We start from the raw sequence: 19,148 nt of genomic DNA, 5'->3' as shown, positions 1-19,148 counted from the left end.
GGAGTGGTCCAGATGAACCAACTCCCAGAAGAAAGACCTTCTCTGCCTCTGGATCTCTTCAGATTTGTTCTTTTCTGGGTTATGTTAATGATTCTTTGTTGATTACGCTTTTTTTTTGTTTTGTTTTTGATCCAGTAGATCTGAGACTGGAACAAGACACTACATCTCTGTCATGTTGATGTAAAATGTTCAAAATAAAGTGTTAAATTTGACTTGGTTGCACTGTCTTTACTCCCCTATTTCTTTGAAACTTAAGTCTGAGGAATTCACAAAGACAAAATGTTAACCTGTTTCTCCTCAAACTAAATGCTTAGACACTGACCTCAGTGTTGGTGACCTCAGCTGTTGTAGATGTAAACTGTTGATCTGAGTCTTGTGAGGTTTGGATAACTGAAACTTAAACCAAACCATCTATTCTTTCATGGCTCTTATTTCTACAGCTTAGATTTAAGTTTTTTCACATTTGTCATGTGTTGGGATAAAACAATCCCAAGTTTCCCTTTGTTTGTAGTTGACTTCTGTTTAATTTGTAACAAGTTTAAATTTAAAACATCACAAAATGAGAGTTTTACTTCACAAGAGTATCCTTTGTCTGTGAGAACTCTTAGGCATTTCAACCCCACCCCCATACACAGCCTCAGTTCTGCCCCTAATTGACAATCAAGGATCATCAGAAATGCAATTAAAATAATCACAAACATGTATTGTTAGTATCCAGTTTATTTTAGAATTTTTTAAATGTTACAGAAACACAACACTACAGACTGGCCACACGAGGCAGCGTTAACATTTGTCAACGGTAAACAGTTGGCACAAATCACTGGGGTCAATAAAGGAGGCATCAAAACTGTAGCAATAACACAAAAAAAATACAAATACATGTTGGTAACCAGGCACACAAACAGGGTTTACAACCATTCAGTTTGTAACCAGCTTGTTGTTGTAGTAAAGTTAGTCAGCGTTTTCCTCAATAAGCCACTGTCACTTTCTTCACAGCTTGTTGTTGTAGTAAAGTTAGTCAGCATGTTTTCCTCAATAAGCCACTGTCACAAAAAAAAAGTCACACTTTACAACTAAACACACAACACATTTTTTGGCATTTAATGATTGTCTAGGAGTGTGTCCAGTCTTGTTAGACTTTAGTCTGTTTCATCAATCATGAACTTTGATCTAAAGCTGTAGTGACTGAGCCTCATGATCCACATTAGCTTTCAGTAACAACTTAATTCTATATTAATATTAAGTTGAATTTATCAAATACAATGAGTACACAATTCACCATTGTGGCCAAAAATGTAAGCAAAAAATGACTTAACTACTGGTACTGTGCTCATAGATTTGTCTGAGTGATTCTGTCACATTTCAATTACATTACATTGTTTGTAGGTAAATGCAGCAATAATAAAAAAAAAAAGAATCTTACTGTAATAAAAGGAAAAAGCAGGCTGAGCAGAGAACTGGCATGAACTGCACGACCCACTGTTTGAGAATCACAGAACTAAAGGGTCAGTTTATAATTATAATCAAATGTCTTTTTCTTGAGTCTAAAACCTGTTAAGTGTTAATCACTCAGTCATGGCAGTCTGATAAGTAAAAATTCACATATGAAAACTGCAACTGAATTTCATTATTCAGTCTCTGCGGCACCACCTGCTGTTTCTGGTACTTTTTTTTTTTTAATTGTGGCTAGGAAAATGGAAAGAACCTTCACAAAGGTTAGAAGCAGAAGAAACTTGGTCATCATTTTTAAAACCTTCTCCCGTCAGGCACTTGTGTGTCAATAACTGTGCCTTCACTTAGCCTTCAGTCCCTGGAACCTTCCAGAGGAGCAGAATGAAAATGCTGTCTAAGAACACCTGCAGTCACTGCCGAGGCACTACTGAAAGTAAGGGGTGAAGATGAATATAAAAACATAAAAAGGAACCTGGTCTGTCTACAGCAGTGTGTGGGCCTAATGAACAAGCAGTGATGTTTGTACTGATGAAAGATGGCCAATCATATTCATCCTAATGACAAGTACTGAAAAAACCTGTCAGCCACCAAAAAGGAAGGTCCTGCTCTGGGTTTTATTGTCTTCTGTATATTGGAAGAGAAGAAATACTTCATGAGAACAGTTTAGTGTAGGTTCTCATAATTTCAAATATTTCTGAGCTTACCATACGGATTTGCTGAGATGGAGGTAGTGTGTAGTGAAGAAAGAAGTTCGAGCTAGGACCATATTTAATAGATTGTGTGGCTAACAAAGGCAGCATGTGTGTAACATAATGTATCAATTACGGTATTGTACATTGAGAACATTAGAGAACACTTACAGATACACTGGAAGAACAGGTAAACTCTATACACAGACCATCAGTTATCACCAGGGATTGAACCAGCAGTATATAAACCACTATTCAACTATTTGGCCTAAAGTAAAATGTTAAATAAGCTGAACTAAAAATATCTTTCCAGTGTAGTTAGCAAATGCTAACAAGACTTTAAACCAAAGAAACAAGTGATGTCAGGAGTAATACCCTGGGCAGTTGATCACTAAGTGTGAGTGCTAACCCTCTGCTTTATCTCTATGTACTGTTGCTATCTGACCAAAAAGAAGCCACAAAAAAACCTAAAAGAGGAACTTCGATGAACTGGTGAAAATTAAACCACTTGAACACTCAGTTGAAATACCGACAGTAAATGGAAGACATCTGTCTGATGACTATAGGACTGTGTGAATGTCTTTGTCAACCAGCAGTGACACACAATATGATGGTGACCATATACTGTTCATCACCCATAGAATGGTGTTCATCACATTATGTCTATAAAAATACATAGGCTTCAACCTGTCAACTATTATGGGACAGTGTAAACATAACAAACAGCAGAGCTGCTGTATCAGATTACATTAGGCTGCCACTGTGGTCACACCCTGGGGTTCTACGGGACAGCATATTTTGATACGCTCAACTTGTACTGGAACATTCATAAATGAAGTTTTTTTTTCATCTGTACAGAAATGTGGAGCAGCACAACTGTCAATTGTAACTGGAGACTGTACATAAGAAATGGATGTAGCTGTGAAGTCATTCTATCAGCTGTTTTGGCCAGGATTAAAAAAAAAGTTAACTTCCTGATGCCAGTGCAGAAGATTAAAGGTTCATTAAACATGAATTTGAAATGTAATTCCCTGGATGGGACATTCAATGGAAAATTGCTAGTCTTGAAAACTAAATGTATAACTTGTTTCTGTGAAGTGAAGAAGCAGCACATATAAATTACACAAAGAGATATGCCTGTGGGGGGACAGAGGGGTGAAAGGGCAAAAATGTCATGCTTGTTACCAACAATAATCCAAACTTTCTGCGTTCTCTGTTCAACTGAGAGTTAAGGTACATTTCCAATTAAAGTTTATGAGACTGATGTACTAATGTTAGGGGGTTTTAAACATCAACAACTCAAAACCAAATCTAAAACTGATGTTAAAGCTAATAGGGAAAAGAAAAGAGTGGCAACCTGCATTGCATTAGTGGGTGTCTGTGTTCAGCAAACACATAAAGGCAGTTGAGAGTCATCGGTTTGTGAGAGTGAACCTCTGAACTCTTTGATAAATATTCACACATTCAGGCCTGATCTGCCCTATGTCTGCCCTATGTGCACACATAAAACTAATGAGCATATTGCCTGTGGATGTCCACCACACCACACCACACCACTGTGTGAGGTACCACCACATATAATGCGCCTACACAGGCTGTGTACCTACATCCCTTGTTTCACATAAAGTGAGAGAATATCTAAATAATACCCAATCATCCTGAGCCAGTGTGTTTGCTACTGTCCAGCTGCAGACTCCCTCTTTCAATTCACTTCTTCTTTGTTGGTCCTCAGAGAGCTGTGGAGGATAATCTGGTACCGTTCCTGTGTGCCACTCTGAATCAACACTACCGTCCCGTGTGGACCATCTCGTGCAGCTTCCTCAGGAGGATCTGAGTGAGGTCAAATGTGGTGAAGCTGATCCCGACCGCAACGGGCCCTTTCACCCAGTTCATACTGAGACCTTTGTACAGTCCACGGATGACGCCCTCCTCAGACACTATCTCCTTCATCGTGCCCAGGATGGTGCCGTACGTGTGGCCTGTGACCCCTGCTGTCTGCATGCGACGCCGCACCACGTCCAGAGGGTAAGATGCCGACTGGCCAATGAGACCCGCACATGCGCCAAATATCAGTCGTTCATACGAGTAGGGTTGTTGGCGACCGCTGCGTTCTACATGAGGGAAAGGGTTGTTACAGCATGAAATTATAAAATTTAACTGCAACAGTAGCCAAGAAATACTTTTAGAAATGGCAGCAGTGGACCATTACCAGCGTGGTGTTTCTTCAGGGTTTCGTAGGTGAAGAAGCTGAGACCAGCGTAGGGGATGACACCCAGTATGGTGGGTGCAAAGCCCCGGTACAAAGTCTTCCGACCCTCTTCTCGAGAGATTCTCCCAAACACATGCAGAATGTTACTGTACCTTTAAGAAGAAAATAGGTGTAAATCTGTAACTCTTAAAAATGACCGTATGAGCTTCTCCAATATAATTGGTTCTCAAATAAAGGTTATTTGAAATTTAACTATAACATGAAAAAAAAAAAATTCATTACAGTAGTTCTAACGGGCTCTAACAATAAGATGATCTTACATTTCCTTTGGGGTTACAGCCATTCTCGCTCGCACCATGTCCAGTGGATACGTCAGTATGGACGCCGTTAGTCCAGCCATAGATCCAGCCAGGAATCGTGGGAATGGAGGCAGAGCTCTGACACAGCAAAATGACCCAGTTAAAATACATCATACCTCAGCCTCACAGTCTAAAACTAAAGATTATTTTTGACATTTATATTCATATAATTAATATGTAAGAATCTGACTCTGTTACTTGGCTACTCCTCCTGTTGTTGTAGATTTATTACAATGACACTATGTGTTAATTACGGTATTCAGGCTGGTTTTGAAGGAAAAGGTGAAAGCAAAAAAAATGGTCAACATGTTGACTGAACTAAGGTATTTTAAATACATTGTTCCAGAAGGATGCTAACACACAAGTGATAATGTCATAGCACACACTGCAGGTTTAGGATTGTGACACATGAAACCCGTGATGTCATGAATGGAAATAGTCAGCCCTGATGCTGGCTGCCTAACTGAGTCATGAAACATCTGCTATCATATTATGAAAATAAAACAACACTTACTGAGGCCAAAAGTGAACCCAGCCATATAAGGAGACACTTACTTGCCCTCAAAGCCATAGTAGCTTCCCAGCAGCCTCTTGTACTGCTCATGTGCACAGAATTGAAATGCAGCGAATGGTATGACTCGCACCATGGTGGCAGAGTTTCCTCTCCACAAACTGAGGAGGCCATCTTTCCGGTAGGTATGGTATATCAACTTGTATGCCTCCTGTGGTTTAATACAAACATACAACTTGTTCTCATACTCAGTTGCCACTGACAACAACAGCAATGCAATAAGACCAAATTAATATCGGTCGTCAAAATAAACAATGGTTCAATGCTCTTAAGGACAAACTCACCTTTGCAGAGAATCGGGCTGAGGACACTGTATAAAAACACACAAAGGATATTTACGTATAAGATGGTGCATCAAAGTATTACTGTCTTTTCTTGTATAAACCCCAAACTTACATATACAATGAACATTATCAGTTACAAGAAGCTGTTTATGTAAAGCACAGCTCCACTCAGCAACTAGTTCCCATGGGAAATTTCTTAATACTTTCTTAATACATTTATGGGAGATGGAGATGCAAGCCCAAAACACCATAGGTTGAGGACTAAAGACCATCCAACACACCTTGGAAAATGATTTTAGTCCTGTCCAGTGGGGCCACCGCTGTTTTAGCCACAGCTCCAGCTAAAGCTCCTGAGACGAGTGAGTTGAGGACAGACCGAGTCTGCATCAGTTCCTGCAGCGATAAAAGAACCACATCTAGGTCAATGGGACCAAGAGTGGAGAGCCACTAAAAAAACTTAAATAATCATAGTGTTGTTTGTCTGGTGGTCTAACTAAGATGTTTGTTCTTTACACATGCAAAATCACAAATTTAACATTTAATTCTAAAACAGTTTTACAATATATTGTCTTCTGTTGTCTCACAGCTGCCTGTGGAGACGAAGTCAGCGGCAGCACCTGTCCCTGTGTGATCGATGCTCGTTGTTCCTGGACTCCATTCCCCATTCCCAAGGACTATATACTGACAGAGCTCATCAAGTCCACCACTAGAGGACAGCAACACGGGGTCCTGAATGGTGTTGAAAAGAAGGCAGAAAAAGACAAAAGGTTGTGGCTTTAATATAAAAGACTGCATTTTAATTCTCTGCAAACTGAATCAGTGTCACTGACTTTCAAACAACCCTGGTCAAAACACACACACACACCTACAGCAATTGGTAACTTATAATCCAAATACTTTTGGCCTACTTCTGCTCTTTTGTAGAAGAACTTAAGAAAACAAGCCCATCCCTTGTTAGCACAACTGATAAGTGTTAATGCATCTGTCATCTTTGCACAAACCTAACAATCTTACTCATGTGTAGTCAAATAAAAAACAGGATCAACTTGTCTGCACTAGGTAAACTGTTTTATTAGAGAAAAACATTGCCATAAGATTAAGTTCTATAGGGCTATAATGTGGGATACAAACAAAGTCTCTCTGTGTGTCAGGCCTTCTAGAACACTGGCTAATATGAGTGTTCAGATTAGGGGAGAAGCCATTGAGAGTTGAAGAAGTAATCTGGGGTCTGCTGAATATCCAGTAGTCATGGGCAACAAATGCTGGCACTCATACAAGAGGGCTATGAGCCAGATCCTTAAATAAGTCCTCTGATATGTCCCGTTTAACCTACCACTGTCCTTACCCTCAGGCCTTCTACCCCTCTCCCTGCAGCCTCCTTGTGTATGCATATCATTTTACAGTTCCTTGTTTCTGTCCACTTGCTATGTCAAGAGCAAGTGGACTGCATGGCTTGTTGAAATGCATTGCAATGCTAGCATTTAAAAGGTACACAACGGAGGGGAGGTTGCTTGCTGAGCTGTGTTCACAATGAGTATGCATTACTAACTGGTTTTCTCTGCTTGGTTATAAAGTGGTAATTAGTCTGTATGCAGAGGAGGAGTCTGGTTATATTAATCAAAGTCTTGTCATTGAGAATTATTACCTCTTGACCATCAGACATACATCACAATAAAGTACCTTTTATCAATATGTGTTTTGATACAATTAGGATTGCAGAGACATTATTGCTGATGACATTTTCTCTAAGAACAATGACGTCTCTGACACACACTGGGGTGTGCTTGACAACAATCTGACATTTGTATAGGATTTTTTATATTGTTGTTTGTCAAAACGTAACTTAAGCCACGGAATATTACAACAAACATGATAGCAATACATTTCCGACTGTGTAATCGTAACCGTTAGAATGACAGTAGCCCCTGTCGGTCACTACCAATACATAACCACCTCCCCCGAAGAAACTTTAACACAAACACAAACTAAGACCCAAACTCAGAGGACAGATAGCTGACACTTCTTACCTCACACGTCAAAAGGCAGCAGCAGGAGCAGCAGCTATATTTTATTTACCGGCGCTTTAAAAAAAATCCTCAGCTGTCGAATATTTTTCTTTCCAGAAGTTAGCAGGATACGTAGCTTTAGCTCGTCGTTAGCATGTGGCTACACTACTAGTACTGTAAGTGCATCTATGTGTGTGTTCTAACGCTATGGCTGACTTAGTTCTTCAGAAAACAAATGTCTGCTGTGTTTAAGGGTATCGAGAGATAAACATCCAATAGCTTCATTAACCCTGCAGTGACTCAAGATGACCGATAGAGTAGTGTACAAATTCAATGACTGCAGCTGTCACAGAGCAGACCTACTACTACTGCTGAACTGCACGGAGGGTTGATAAGGACGAGTGAGGCTGTATTGTGGGAAATGTAGTAAGAGGAGGTGTGTTTTGACTTTGATCAGTGATAGGTCAGTTAAGAGGGCGTCGAAAGATCACGCCCTCATCTTGAGATTAAGTAAAATTTTAAGTATTTCTCCACCCTCGAATAACTAGGAATATTTTAATATAAATATGATTATTATTACTAGACGTAGGAGTAGTCTATAGTTGAAATAATTAACAAGTTTGGGCTGAGGCAAAGTACTTCATTCACTATAGTTATATAGTAATAACTATAAAAATATAAAAATAGTAAGAATATTGTATTAGAAGTAGTAGTAACTGTTAGTAATTAGGTAGTTCTCTCGGTGTCGTCAATCAGCAGGTTATCTGGCGGGAAGATTTAGTATAAAAGGAGCATCCTAAAAGGCAATGACAGCATTTTAATGTTTAATATGTTATATTACTAAAATTTTGAGGACTGTAATATGGAGACACACTCAAGACAAATGTAACATTAGGAGTTTTGACACAGTTATACAGATGTTTTGACTGAGGTCGGTCTACATTTCTGGTGTAAAGTCTTGGAAAAAGAAAAAAAAATACAGAAATGTTTTATCATTGTAAACATACTGTACACAGTAAGGTATTTGACATCTGTTGAAACATAATTACTATTCCATGGCACATTATTTCCAATTAACTGTTGTTGTTGTTATTCCAAAAATATTACAAGATTATTTATATTTGTGTTCAAACTTGACTGTTATGTTGACCTTTTTATAACTTGTACTGATGACAGTTTAAAAACAGAACCATAGAATGACATCTCCACCAACATTTGCTTAATTTGCTAGAGAGCATGTACTGTTGTATCTGTTTGGCACTGGTTTTAAACTAACGAGTCTGAACACAGAATCAATTGCATTGTCTTAATGAGCCCAGTGTACTTATTTATTGTTTTTGTCCCACTTCCTCTGAACTAGTTTGTTTTAAATTAAATTGGATCATAGGCCTCACTAAATATAAAATAAATTCTGAAATTTAAGGCAGTAGTGTTATTCTTGTACAGCACAATCATTTTGATTTTCTTTTGGTATTTAACTTCACCTTCAAATCCAAATGGAGACCAGAGAATAATTATAATGAGAAATATTTAATAACAGGAATACATTTATCTATATTTTTCCAAATAAGATACTCACAAGCTCCTCAAAAACAACAGATCGTGAGTATCTTAAACAACTACTTAGAATAATGTGCAGAGAACATGATGTCCACTGATGCTATTTCTCTGCCATCAATAGGTAAGATTGCCACGTTTGCCAGTCCATAGCTCACGAAGCTCCACCTGACATCCCAGATCTCTGAGAGCAGCCTTACAGACATCCCCACAGTCCTGATGGGTCTGTATAGCCTGAGTGATCAGTGCTTCTGCTCCCATCTCCAGGATCAGTTGGTTGTATTCATGTGTACGTGAAACCAGATTCCTGATCAACATACAAGCCTGTTTCTGATGGGAAGAATAAGGCATACACAGGAAGGAAGAGCTAGTTTATCATCAAGGGGATTTGGATTGAATTAAACTAATTAATTATTGATGGCAGCATACAGTATTACCTGTACATTGACCACATTTGTGTGTGTCTTCATGGACTGCACTGCAGCCAGGGCACCACTGTTCTCCATGATGACTTTGCAGTTGTTGGGTTTACGCAAAGCAAGGACCGAGAGGCAAGCACAGCCCTCTGCACACACCTGCAGAGGCACATATGCACAATTGGATGATGAGATGTGGATACTATTTTATCCACAGCAAATATATACAGTATTGCCAGTGTAGATGCTAATGTTGCTAACTTTCAGCTACATATGCTGTATGTTAAAGCCATTCTTTAAACAACTGTGACTGACTGCTATCTTTGTCTACAATAATTGAAATTGCTATTGCTAACTATAATATTGTTTATTTATTTGATGGTAACTTTCTTATTATAATAAAAAAACTCACAGCAGAGTTACTGATGTGTCTGTTCATGGCAATGACAATTAGCTGGACTCCACCGGCGTTCACTACAGCATCTTTTACATCATCATTTCCTGCCACTGCTCGTATTGCATTCAGGACCTGACGAACCAACTCCTGTAAAAGAAAAAACAGTTCAGCCAAGCAGAACAGAGGCTAATAGTTTCTGATCTGTTTGTGTTTTTGTAAATCACCGCTGTCTCGTAGCTCTCTGAGAGCAACGTCACCATAAACTTTAATCCTCCCAGGTCACAAATGTCCTGACAGAACTCATTCCTTACAGCAAGGCGAGCCAAAGTTGCACAAAGTTCACTCAGGACAGAAGTATTAGTTTGGTGAGCTGCAACAAAAGAACAGAATCCATTTTTTAGTTGAATTTTGACAAGAAATTTAATAATTTTTATTATAATACCTTTTGCAGCTTCAATCAGGACTTTCAGCGCATTATTCTCAAGGACGATCATCTTAGCGTGTTCGTGAGCATGTCCAAATGTAGCCCTGACATCATCATCAAATGTCATGACTCTGAGAGCTGCAGAAACCTCCTTTACTACCTCTGCACACTGAACGTGTCGTTTGACAGCAGTGGTCAACAGGGGCAGGACTCCTCCTTTGACTAAATCCTGCCTGTTCTGTTCATGTTTAAGGCAGCAGTGACGTACAACGAGAACAGCTGCACGCATCACCAAAGAGTCTTCCTGGTACTTCTTGAGAACATCCAAGAGAAACTGCTGACCTTTGGCATCCAAAAGGTCTGGCTGTCCGTCAGTCAGTGCAGCCAGAGCACGCAGAGCAGGCAGTGCAGTGTCCTTATCCTCCACACACTTTTTGCAGTAGGAGAGGATGAGGGGATATGCATCTTTTTGAGCTGCCAGGTAACGCTGTGCAAATCCAAGTGAGCACTGCTCTGTGAAGCGTTGGATGTCTGTTACGTGTTCCGTGATACTGTCAGAGTCTTGTCCCAGTCTCAAGGAATCCAAAGCCTGTGACAATTACGTGAACAGTGTTCCACAATCAAAAACATAACACTGAAGAGATTATTTCACATTTCAGAGAGCAGTCCAGGACTTACCTGTAAAACCTCATGTGTTTGCTCCTCTTCTTTATCATCGGAAGATGCGGCTGGTATAGCTTTTACTATACAGGTGAGATCCACGCCTGCAACCAAACCAGTGATGGAGTTTTAATTAAAGTTTTCTTCACTGTGACCTACAGTGACCAAGCGCAACGTGCTCACACATTTTAATTTTAATAATCTCACACATTTTAATTGTTGTCCTGCATTCTAATATGCACTTGTAAGGGTCTGAGGGGCCCAATGCCAAAAGACCATTTTGCTGCTTAAAACAATGTTATAATCAACGTCAAAAAGAGCTGCCAGTGTCAGAATGATAGATGATATATAGTAGTTCCACCAGAATTTACCTTGAGACTCAAACTGCTCCACAGCTTCCCCCAAAGCCTCGTCAGGCTCCATGTCAAACTCCTCCATGTTCTCCCTGACGGCAGCATCGAACGTTTCCTGAGTGATCCTACGTGTAGACATCTTGTCTCCAACACTGTACACGTTGTGAGACAAAAACTGAATCAGAAACACTCATCAGACACTGTAGCTATGACAGTCTGATATTAGCAAGCTAACTAATGTTCTATTACTGCCGTTGCTATCATCGCCGCATACTGTTACAACGCTCGGGTAACAAAAAGCTCTTAAAATAAAAAATACGTGATGTTAGAGAATTCTGTCAAACCCAGCATTTTCTTACCTGATATCACCGCCCAGACCGCACCAGTTTATTGATTGAAAGCAGTGTTGCGCTTCTTCTCGGTGTCAGGACGAGCTGCTTACCCGCGCGTTCACGCCGTCCTCTATTGTATTACCCTGTAGGTGTTTTATCACATTCGGCATCTGTAATGTGGCATTGCCCACCTTTAACTGTGACAACCGCACATCAAAAACTTACCTCGGCTTTGATCCAAATCAACTTGATTGTAGCAAAGAACGACTATTTCCTTCTTTCCTCAGTAAGTTATCTTTATATATATATATTTTTTTCGCTATCGTACAAGATAAACATATAGGTCCGAAGTCTTGATAATTGTCATTATACATAGAATAAAAATAAACATATTTTAGCAGATGTGTGTATATATAAATATAATGTATCGTCTAAATAAGTAAATTATATAAATTGATATTGTGTTGAATATAAGCAAGCCTCTCGAGGACTAAAACCAACAACACAGCGGAAACGCTCATGTAGAAGCCAAAATGCGCACAACACCGGCCCTTGTAGTCGATTTACGACATTAACGTCTTTAGATTTGGTTCTTGAAGAGGCGTAGGGAGGAAATGTTGCGGAAGTGAATAGCAATAGCAGCAGAGGTCCGACAAAAGGACTTGCCGGACTGAAACGTTGACTGAAATTATGGTTCCGCAAATAGCACCCAATTGATATCGTTATATCAATGTTTTGTGTGTGTGTAAAACACACACACACAAACATTTGCATTGTGAGTGTTAAATCGAGTTTACATACATTTTATTTTTTAAAACAAAAGTGTCATGTAGCAATTGCAATTAAAAAATAATAATATTTAGTTACGCCAGATGTATTCTTATAATAAAAGTGACAAAATACTAACGTATATTTTGCTCCGTTATGTTGTACAGATAACATCCACAGTTATTTTAACCAGAACCGGAAGCTCCTCCTCCTCTGTTGTGCATGGCGCTGAGAGGTTCGGATTGATGCAAATGACTAAAACACAAAACACCGGGGAGAGTACCCGCTGCTGAAGACCAGGCAGCTCAGAGGGATCTATCTATTTGTTGAAGTCCAGGTGTTGTCGTGCAGGATAATATGGCAGCAAATACAGAACCCTCGGAGTCTTGGTACCTTGCTCTGCTGGGTTTTGCAGAACATTTTCGGACGTCGAGTCCTTCCAAGATCCGTCTCTGTGTGCACTGTCTGCAGGCTGTGTTCCAGTTCAAGCCGACAGCCAGGGTAGAGGCCCGGACTCACCTGCAGCTGGGCTCGGTGCTGTACCGACACACAAAGAACAGTGAGCTGGCCCAGACTCACCTGGAGAAAGCGGTGAGAGCAGCGGTTTTGGCCACGGACTGTGGTTGGAAACACTGTTCCAAGTTATGTTTATGTGATGATTCCTTGTTATGCACGTTGTGTCCACAGTACAGTAGACATAATCATCAGGCTCTGCTTGATCTGTGAAGAATTGAGAAAAAACTCTTGCGCAGTGCATATTCAGAAAAGAAAAAAAGCAAAAGTTAATTTAAATTTTCACCTCATTCACACAGATTTTTAGATCATTTTTAGAACATTATTAAAGTTATTAAAGAACTCATCAAGATGACAGACGACAGTATTATTAAAACCCTTTCACAGTCCTTGTTTTATACATTACACTGTTTTGATGTTGATGTTGATGAGAGTGTAACATCTATTCTTCCTATTCATTTCGCAGTGGTTCCTATCCCAACAAGTATCCTTTTTTTTATGAATGATTATGAAGAATGAGATATTTGTGTGTACATTTGTGCAGAATGTGTAAGCTCAGATTCCTGAAACATCTCTAGATGGTTCAGGACAGTATACGAGCATCACATCCAAAGAAAAAGTCCTTTATGATGTGCAACAGATCCCTCAGTTTGAAGATGTCAAGTTTGAAGCAGCGAGTATTTTATCGGAGTTCTACTGTCAACAGGTAGGTGGATGCAATAAAAAAGTGTAAAAATAACATATAATCTTTTTTCTGGTTTATTTTAATTGCATTTTAATTTATGGTGTGATGTGTAAAATGGTTTTCTTTTCCTTTGAAGAACCTGGTGGACTCGGCCAAACCAGTTTTGAGAAAGGCCATACAGATCTCTCAGCAGACTCCCTACTGGCACTGCAGACTTCTTTTTCAGCTGGCAGTAAGAGAAAATCACTATTTGAAATCTTAGTCACATTAAATAAATTTTCATGTGGAATTTGACTTCTTCCTAGCAATTACATGCACTGGAGAAGGACCTGGTGTCTGCATGTGATCTGCTCGGAGTGGGAGCAGAGTATGCAAGAGTCATGGGATCAGAATACACAAGGTAAACAAGGTCACATGTTCGTGTTGGGTTTTTTTTTTTCATTGTTCTGGTAGTGATGTTTCTTCTGTTTATTTATGTGTGATTCTCCACAGAGCTTTGTTTTTGTTAAGTAAAGGAATGGTAAGTATTGATATGTTTTTGTTTAAAAAAAAAAACATTTTTACAGAATACTTCTCGTGTTGTCTATTACAGTATGCATCTGTCTCTCTGCAGTTACTTCTGATGGAGCGGAAGCTTAGCGAGGTGCACCCTCTGCTCACACTGTGCGGCACCATCGTGGAGAATTGGCAGGGAAACCCTATCCAGAAGGAGTCCCTCAGGGTATTCTTCCTGGTGCTGCAGGTCACACACTACCTGGATGCTGGACAGGTAGTTACAGTACATCCATATTTAGGTTCCTTAAATCGATGTGGCATTGAGTTACTTCACTTAATTATGTGTGTGTTTTTTTTAAGGTAAAGAGTGTGAAGCCGTGTCTAAAGCAGCTGCAGCAGTGTATCCAGACCATCTCTACTCTCCACGATGATGAGATTCTTCCCACTAATCCGGCAGCTCTCTTTCACTGGCTGCCCAAAGAACATATGTGTGTGCTTGTGTACCTGGTGAGATGTTGATGAAAGCTCACATGATAGAAAGGTTTGATATATGTTTGTTGTGTAACAGAAGCTCAGCATGTGTTTTTTCTTTTTTTCTTTTTGTTAATACATCAAGGTCACGGTGATGCACTCGATGCAGGCAGGTTACTTGGAGAAAGCGCAGAAATACACAGACAAAGCTCTGATGCAGCTGGAGAAGCTGAAGAGTAAGTTCACTGCAGTCCGGCTGCATCTCCACTCCTACATCCTGTCTGCATGTTGTCCTTACATAGCCATCAATTATTAACTTCCACTGTTGGTGGCATCAGGTTGAATGTGAAATATAAGCGCCCAGTCATGTAGATCCACATTTCATGTGTGTGTTTGTTAAAGTGCTGGACAGCAATCCCATCCTCTCCACATTCCAAGTTATCCTGCTGGAGCACATTATCATGTGCCGACTCGTCACTGGACACAAGGCCATGGCCTTACAAGAGGTGAGTCACGAGTTATGGAAGAAAATCATGCATGAACTCGTTAATAACATTTTATTCGACATATTGGCTGTCTTTGTTTTTAAAATGTGTTGTTTTGTGCTATATATATATATATATTTTTAGATCTCCCAGATTTGCCAGCTTTGTCAGCAGTCTCCCAGATTATTTACAAATCACGCTGCTCAGCTTCATACACTGCTGGTGAGTCTCAGAGAGGGTGTGGAGAGTGAGCTAACAAAGAAGGAAAAAAAACAAGTTACTGACCATTCACACCCTTTTTCTCCTCATCGGTTCCAGGGCCTTTACTGTATCTCTGTGAACTGCATGGACAATGCTGAGGCTCAGTTCACTGCTGCTTTGCAGGTGAGTCTTTCACTTCCTTTTTTTTATCCCCACTTTTAAGACCCAGTATTGCGTTAACAAACACACACACAAGCGTATAAATAATGAAGAAGATGTAATGTTGCAAGGTTTATTATATTTTTCTATGTAAAAAAGAACTAATGATAATTCAATTCTCCTGACAGCTGACATCACACCAGGAACTGTGGACGTTCATAGTAACTAACCTGGCCAGTGTTTACATCCGGGAAGGTAACAGACACCAAGAGGTCAGTCAGCTGTTTCCCTTCTTCTGTAGGCAAATGCAGTACAGGGGTGGATATAGATTTGACTGTTTTTCGTTTCGACTCAACAGCTTTATAGTCTATTGGAGAGAATTAATCCCGATCACAATTTTCCTGTCAGGTAAGAATAGAAAAGAATGAAAACAAACAACTTACAATTATTTTAATTTAATTTTCCAAAGTACTGTCTGTGCTTTTCTCCAGTTCCCATTGTCTACGAGCAGCAGCCTTTTATATACGAGGTCTCCTGTCGTTTTTCCAGGGACGTTACAATGAGGCCAAGTAAGTGTGTTTCAGCAATGTTAAAAAAAAAAGTGCTGATGCCCTGTGTTTAAATTTAGCATACAAACAGTTGCATGTAAACTTGCATCATCAGGAGATTTTTAAGAGAGACGCTGAAGATGTCCAACGCTGAGGATCTAAACAGGCTGACGGCTTGTTCACTGGTCTTACTGGGCCACATTTTCTATGTCCTGGGTAACCACAGGGTAAGACCACACATCAGCAAATGAATTATTAATGTAGCCTCAAACGTTAATGACTTGAATGACTCTTGATTTTCCCCTTAATGCCACTGTATCATATCCAGGAAAGTAACAACATGGTGGTTCCTGCCATGCAACTCGCCAGTAAGATCCCAGATATGTCCGTGCAGCTCTGGTCGTCTGCACTTCTGAAAGGTACAACTGCTACGAACACCCAGTTTGATACATTTCCATGGCAGTAACAATGAATATTTGCACATTATCACATGAAAACACTACAGAAAGCCCAAAACGTTGCCGTTAACATTACGCTTTATATCACTTGTCTTCTCTATTGTACACACTTTGGCCACATGGGGGCGCAATAGGAAATCTTATGGAGTTGTCTTAAACGTACACAAAATCCTAGTTCGTAGTTGTGTTCTATCTTTAGTTTCATTTTGTTTGCTGACTGAAATACGTATCGTAGCTAACGTTTTTTAAATTGCGTAGATTTTTTCGTCTACCACGTAAATAGACTGTAAGTAACACCTGGATACATGTGTCAAGTGAGTGCCAAAAGGTTAGGAGTAGTTGCACATAATTAAAATAACAACTAAATAGATGGATGCATGGAAATAAAAAATTAAAAAATATTGTCTAACTGACCAAAGACAGATGGAAGTCAACTGCTGTCTTCACTTCCCCAGCAGATCTGAGCAAGGCCTGTGGAAACTCTATGGACGCCCACGAGGCAGCTCAGATGCACCAGAACTTTTCCCAGCAGCTCCTGCAGGACCACATCGCGGCCTGCAGCCTCCCCGAACACAACCTCATCAACGTACAGACAGTATCAGTCATCCATCTGCAAACAGTGAGTCACTTCAGCCAGCATAGAGAGTAATGTCATGCTGTTGTTGTTGTTGTTTCAGTGGACAGAAGGCCTGCCTCCTGTGCAGTTACAGCCCCAGAATGGACCGACCACCAGCCTGGCCAGCCTGCTCTGAGAACGACGTCGCAGCAGAGGAGCTGTTGTAGGAAATGAAGAAAGAAAAATCTAAAAACCATTAGTTTAATGCACAATATTTAAATGCCAAAAAACGGTTTTTAGCAAAGTGATCACTTTAAATGATAAAACATGTAAAATGCAACTTCTAAACATTTCTTCTTCATCAACACTAATAGCCTTCAGTCTTCCAACACCAGATGTGTAAATAATCTAAATCTAAAGTATCCGCTGTGACACGCACATTTTACTTCTTGGAATAGGACTCAATTTGTTCATTTAATCATTTACATTAAGATTCAACACTAAGAAAAACAAGCAGCTAGTTACACTTCCCATAAAATGAATTGACCAGAACTACTGATTTTTTTTGTTAAAGTAACACCCCAAAAGCACCTCCCCTTAACACTGTTCCATCCCTTTTTTGCAGTTCACTAAGGTTTACCGTCACATTTCACTGAGAAACCGAGAGAAAGAGAAGAAGGCAGAAAAACTAAATCAGAAACTGAGTCAGTGCACTGTGTCACTTGGCGAGCTTCCATTCACTGCGTTATTAAGGGCAGTGGAGCATCATGACTGGACTTGGACTAAATGGATGTTCGTACAGATTGTTGAAGGGTCATGGTCACACTGGTGGTACACTAGCACAGTTTGTTGTCACACCTTCAGACAAAAGAAATCTTGCTGGAATGAGATTAAACAGAACATACCTATTTGCTGTGTGGTGGAAGTGGTCAAGGTTCAAGGCTGACTGTTGAAGGATTATATGTTGAAGGGACTTTGTTGTAATTTAATGTAAAAAACCAACAGATATTTAACTATTGTAGTTGTTTTTAACTTTGACTTTGATGTAGGCATCAAAATAAGCATTGAAGGAGAATTTTAACTTTTTTTTACATTGTTGTGTGAGTGACTTCCTACTTTCAATAAAGCCAATAACCAATGGTGGAGTTTATGCTGCTATGCAACATAAACGAGTTGCTCAATAGGTTCAACTTTGTGCAATTTACTCATGATTTTAAAAACAAGACCTTGCTATGGAAGGACATGTTTCTAGAAACTGATTGTGTGTTGTACTTGCCATGATATTTCAAACAAAATAAAAGGCAAATGTGTGTCTTTATCGTTGTAACAGCCGGGTTGCTCAATAAAAAACGATGACACTGTAGTAATCTCTCGATCTCTCACTGGTATCTCTGCTGTGCATTTACACTATGTTTAAAAATGAACTGTTTCACAGGCAGTTTATTGCATGTGATCAATCACTGCGTTCAGACACGTGTAGTAGCTGTGAAGTAGCTGTTTAATAGTATTAGCTATTTTGGTGTCATAGTTTCTTATTGTGATGCTGCAAACACAAGTTGTTTGACCAGAAACTCTCTGCCCACTGTCCTCTGCTTTAAGCTAGACATTGGGTTATATATATATATATATATATATATATTTCACTCTGGTGTATGAAAAACATCTGTGAGATAGTATTACTTCAGTGAATATATATATATATATATATATATATATGCACACACACACAAGCAAAGGGTTATTTTTCATGTGAATTATTTTGTTATGATGCCTACACCTAATATGGAAATTGTACCTAATATTATACTGTAATAAATTAAACAGGCTCGATTATATATAGATCAATAATGCGTAGAAGAGTGAGACCCCCATGGCAACCCCCCTTAATTAGTCTATAAAAAGGTCATGATAACAAATGACTGTACAAAAACAACTTTTTCAACACCTTGTCTTATTTGCTCTTTTATGTCTTCATCTCTTTTGAGATCTCTTATCTCTCGATAACCCACGACTGCCTGGAAGCTTGAAGATCACTGAGCAGTGAGAACAAACTTTTGGGACGCTCTAGGTGTCTTGGGCGCAGCTGAACGGAGCCGTTTC

The 19,148-nt window shown here is 39.6% G+C and overlaps 3 protein-coding genes and 1 long non-coding RNA gene across 7 annotated transcripts; 1 reads left to right on the top strand and 3 right to left on the bottom strand.

The window, feature by feature from the left end:
* Positions 1-702: 702 nt before the first annotated feature.
* Positions 703-1,263, bottom strand: LOC112488722 (uncharacterized). The gene is made up of 2 exons (XR_003053104.1): positions 1,051-1,263; positions 703-996 (listed from the first exon to the last, which is right to left on the bottom strand). It is a non-coding gene; the product is annotated as an uncharacterized LOC112488722 (long non-coding RNA).
* A 280-nt stretch (positions 1,264-1,543) lies between these two features.
* On the bottom strand, positions 1,544-8,122 carry slc25a42 (solute carrier family 25 member 42). Of its 2 annotated transcripts, XM_008333836.3 has the most exons (8): positions 7,592-8,122; positions 6,149-6,293; positions 5,846-5,957; positions 5,565-5,590; positions 5,265-5,431; positions 4,671-4,787; positions 4,351-4,502; positions 1,544-4,252 (listed from the first exon to the last, which is right to left on the bottom strand). In XM_008333836.3, the coding sequence occupies exons 2-8, from the start codon at positions 6,227-6,229 to the stop codon at positions 3,927-3,929; spliced, it is 981 nt and encodes a 326-aa protein (XP_008332058.1). In that variant the 5' UTR covers positions 6,230-6,293; positions 7,592-8,122; the 3' UTR covers positions 1,544-3,926. The 2 variants fall into 2 exon arrangements, with proteins under 2 accessions (XP_008332058.1, XP_024922074.1); XM_025066306.1 differs by lacking the exon at positions 7,592-8,122 and having other exon boundaries at positions 6,182-6,293.
* A 245-nt stretch (positions 8,123-8,367) lies between these two features.
* On the bottom strand, positions 8,368-11,852 carry armc6 (armadillo repeat containing 6). Its single transcript, XM_017042187.2, has 8 exons — positions 11,737-11,852; positions 11,396-11,529; positions 11,043-11,128; positions 10,383-10,953; positions 10,165-10,310; positions 9,956-10,087; positions 9,565-9,702; positions 8,368-9,457 (listed from the first exon to the last, which is right to left on the bottom strand). Exons 2-8 carry the CDS (start codon positions 11,514-11,516, stop codon positions 9,245-9,247), a joined length of 1,407 nt encoding a protein of 468 aa, XP_016897676.1. The 5' UTR covers positions 11,517-11,529; positions 11,737-11,852; the 3' UTR covers positions 8,368-9,244.
* mau2 (MAU2 sister chromatid cohesion factor) lies at positions 11,750-18,411 on the top strand. Of its 3 annotated transcripts, none has more exons than XM_025066296.1 (20): positions 11,750-11,995; positions 12,645-13,068; positions 13,457-13,474; positions 13,631-13,696; positions 13,812-13,907; positions 13,981-14,075; positions 14,168-14,195; positions 14,289-14,444; positions 14,531-14,677; positions 14,787-14,877; positions 15,044-15,147; positions 15,271-15,348; positions 15,445-15,510; positions 15,675-15,758; positions 15,845-15,894; positions 15,978-16,055; positions 16,150-16,261; positions 16,363-16,453; positions 16,951-17,078; positions 17,170-18,411. In XM_025066296.1, exons 2-20 carry the CDS (start codon positions 12,835-12,837, stop codon positions 17,242-17,244), a joined length of 1,797 nt encoding a protein of 598 aa, XP_024922064.1. In that variant the 5' UTR covers positions 11,750-11,995; positions 12,645-12,834; the 3' UTR covers positions 17,245-18,411. The 3 variants fall into 3 exon arrangements, with proteins under 3 accessions (XP_024922064.1, XP_024922063.1, XP_016897668.1); XM_025066295.1 differs by having other exon boundaries at positions 11,751-11,995; positions 16,948-17,078; XM_017042179.2 differs by lacking the exon at positions 11,750-11,995 and adding an exon at positions 12,359-12,484 and having other exon boundaries at positions 16,948-17,078.
* The last annotated feature ends 737 nt before the right edge of the window (positions 18,412-19,148 follow it).

This window comes from Cynoglossus semilaevis, chromosome 20 (assembly GCF_000523025.1).
Source record: "Cynoglossus semilaevis isolate Cse_v1.0 chromosome 20, Cse_v1.0, whole genome shotgun sequence".
NCBI classification, from domain to species: Eukaryota; Metazoa; Chordata; class Actinopteri; order Pleuronectiformes; family Cynoglossidae; genus Cynoglossus; species Cynoglossus semilaevis.
The sequence above is the reverse complement of the archived record's forward strand: the minus strand, read 5'-3'. Positions and strand labels throughout refer to the sequence as shown.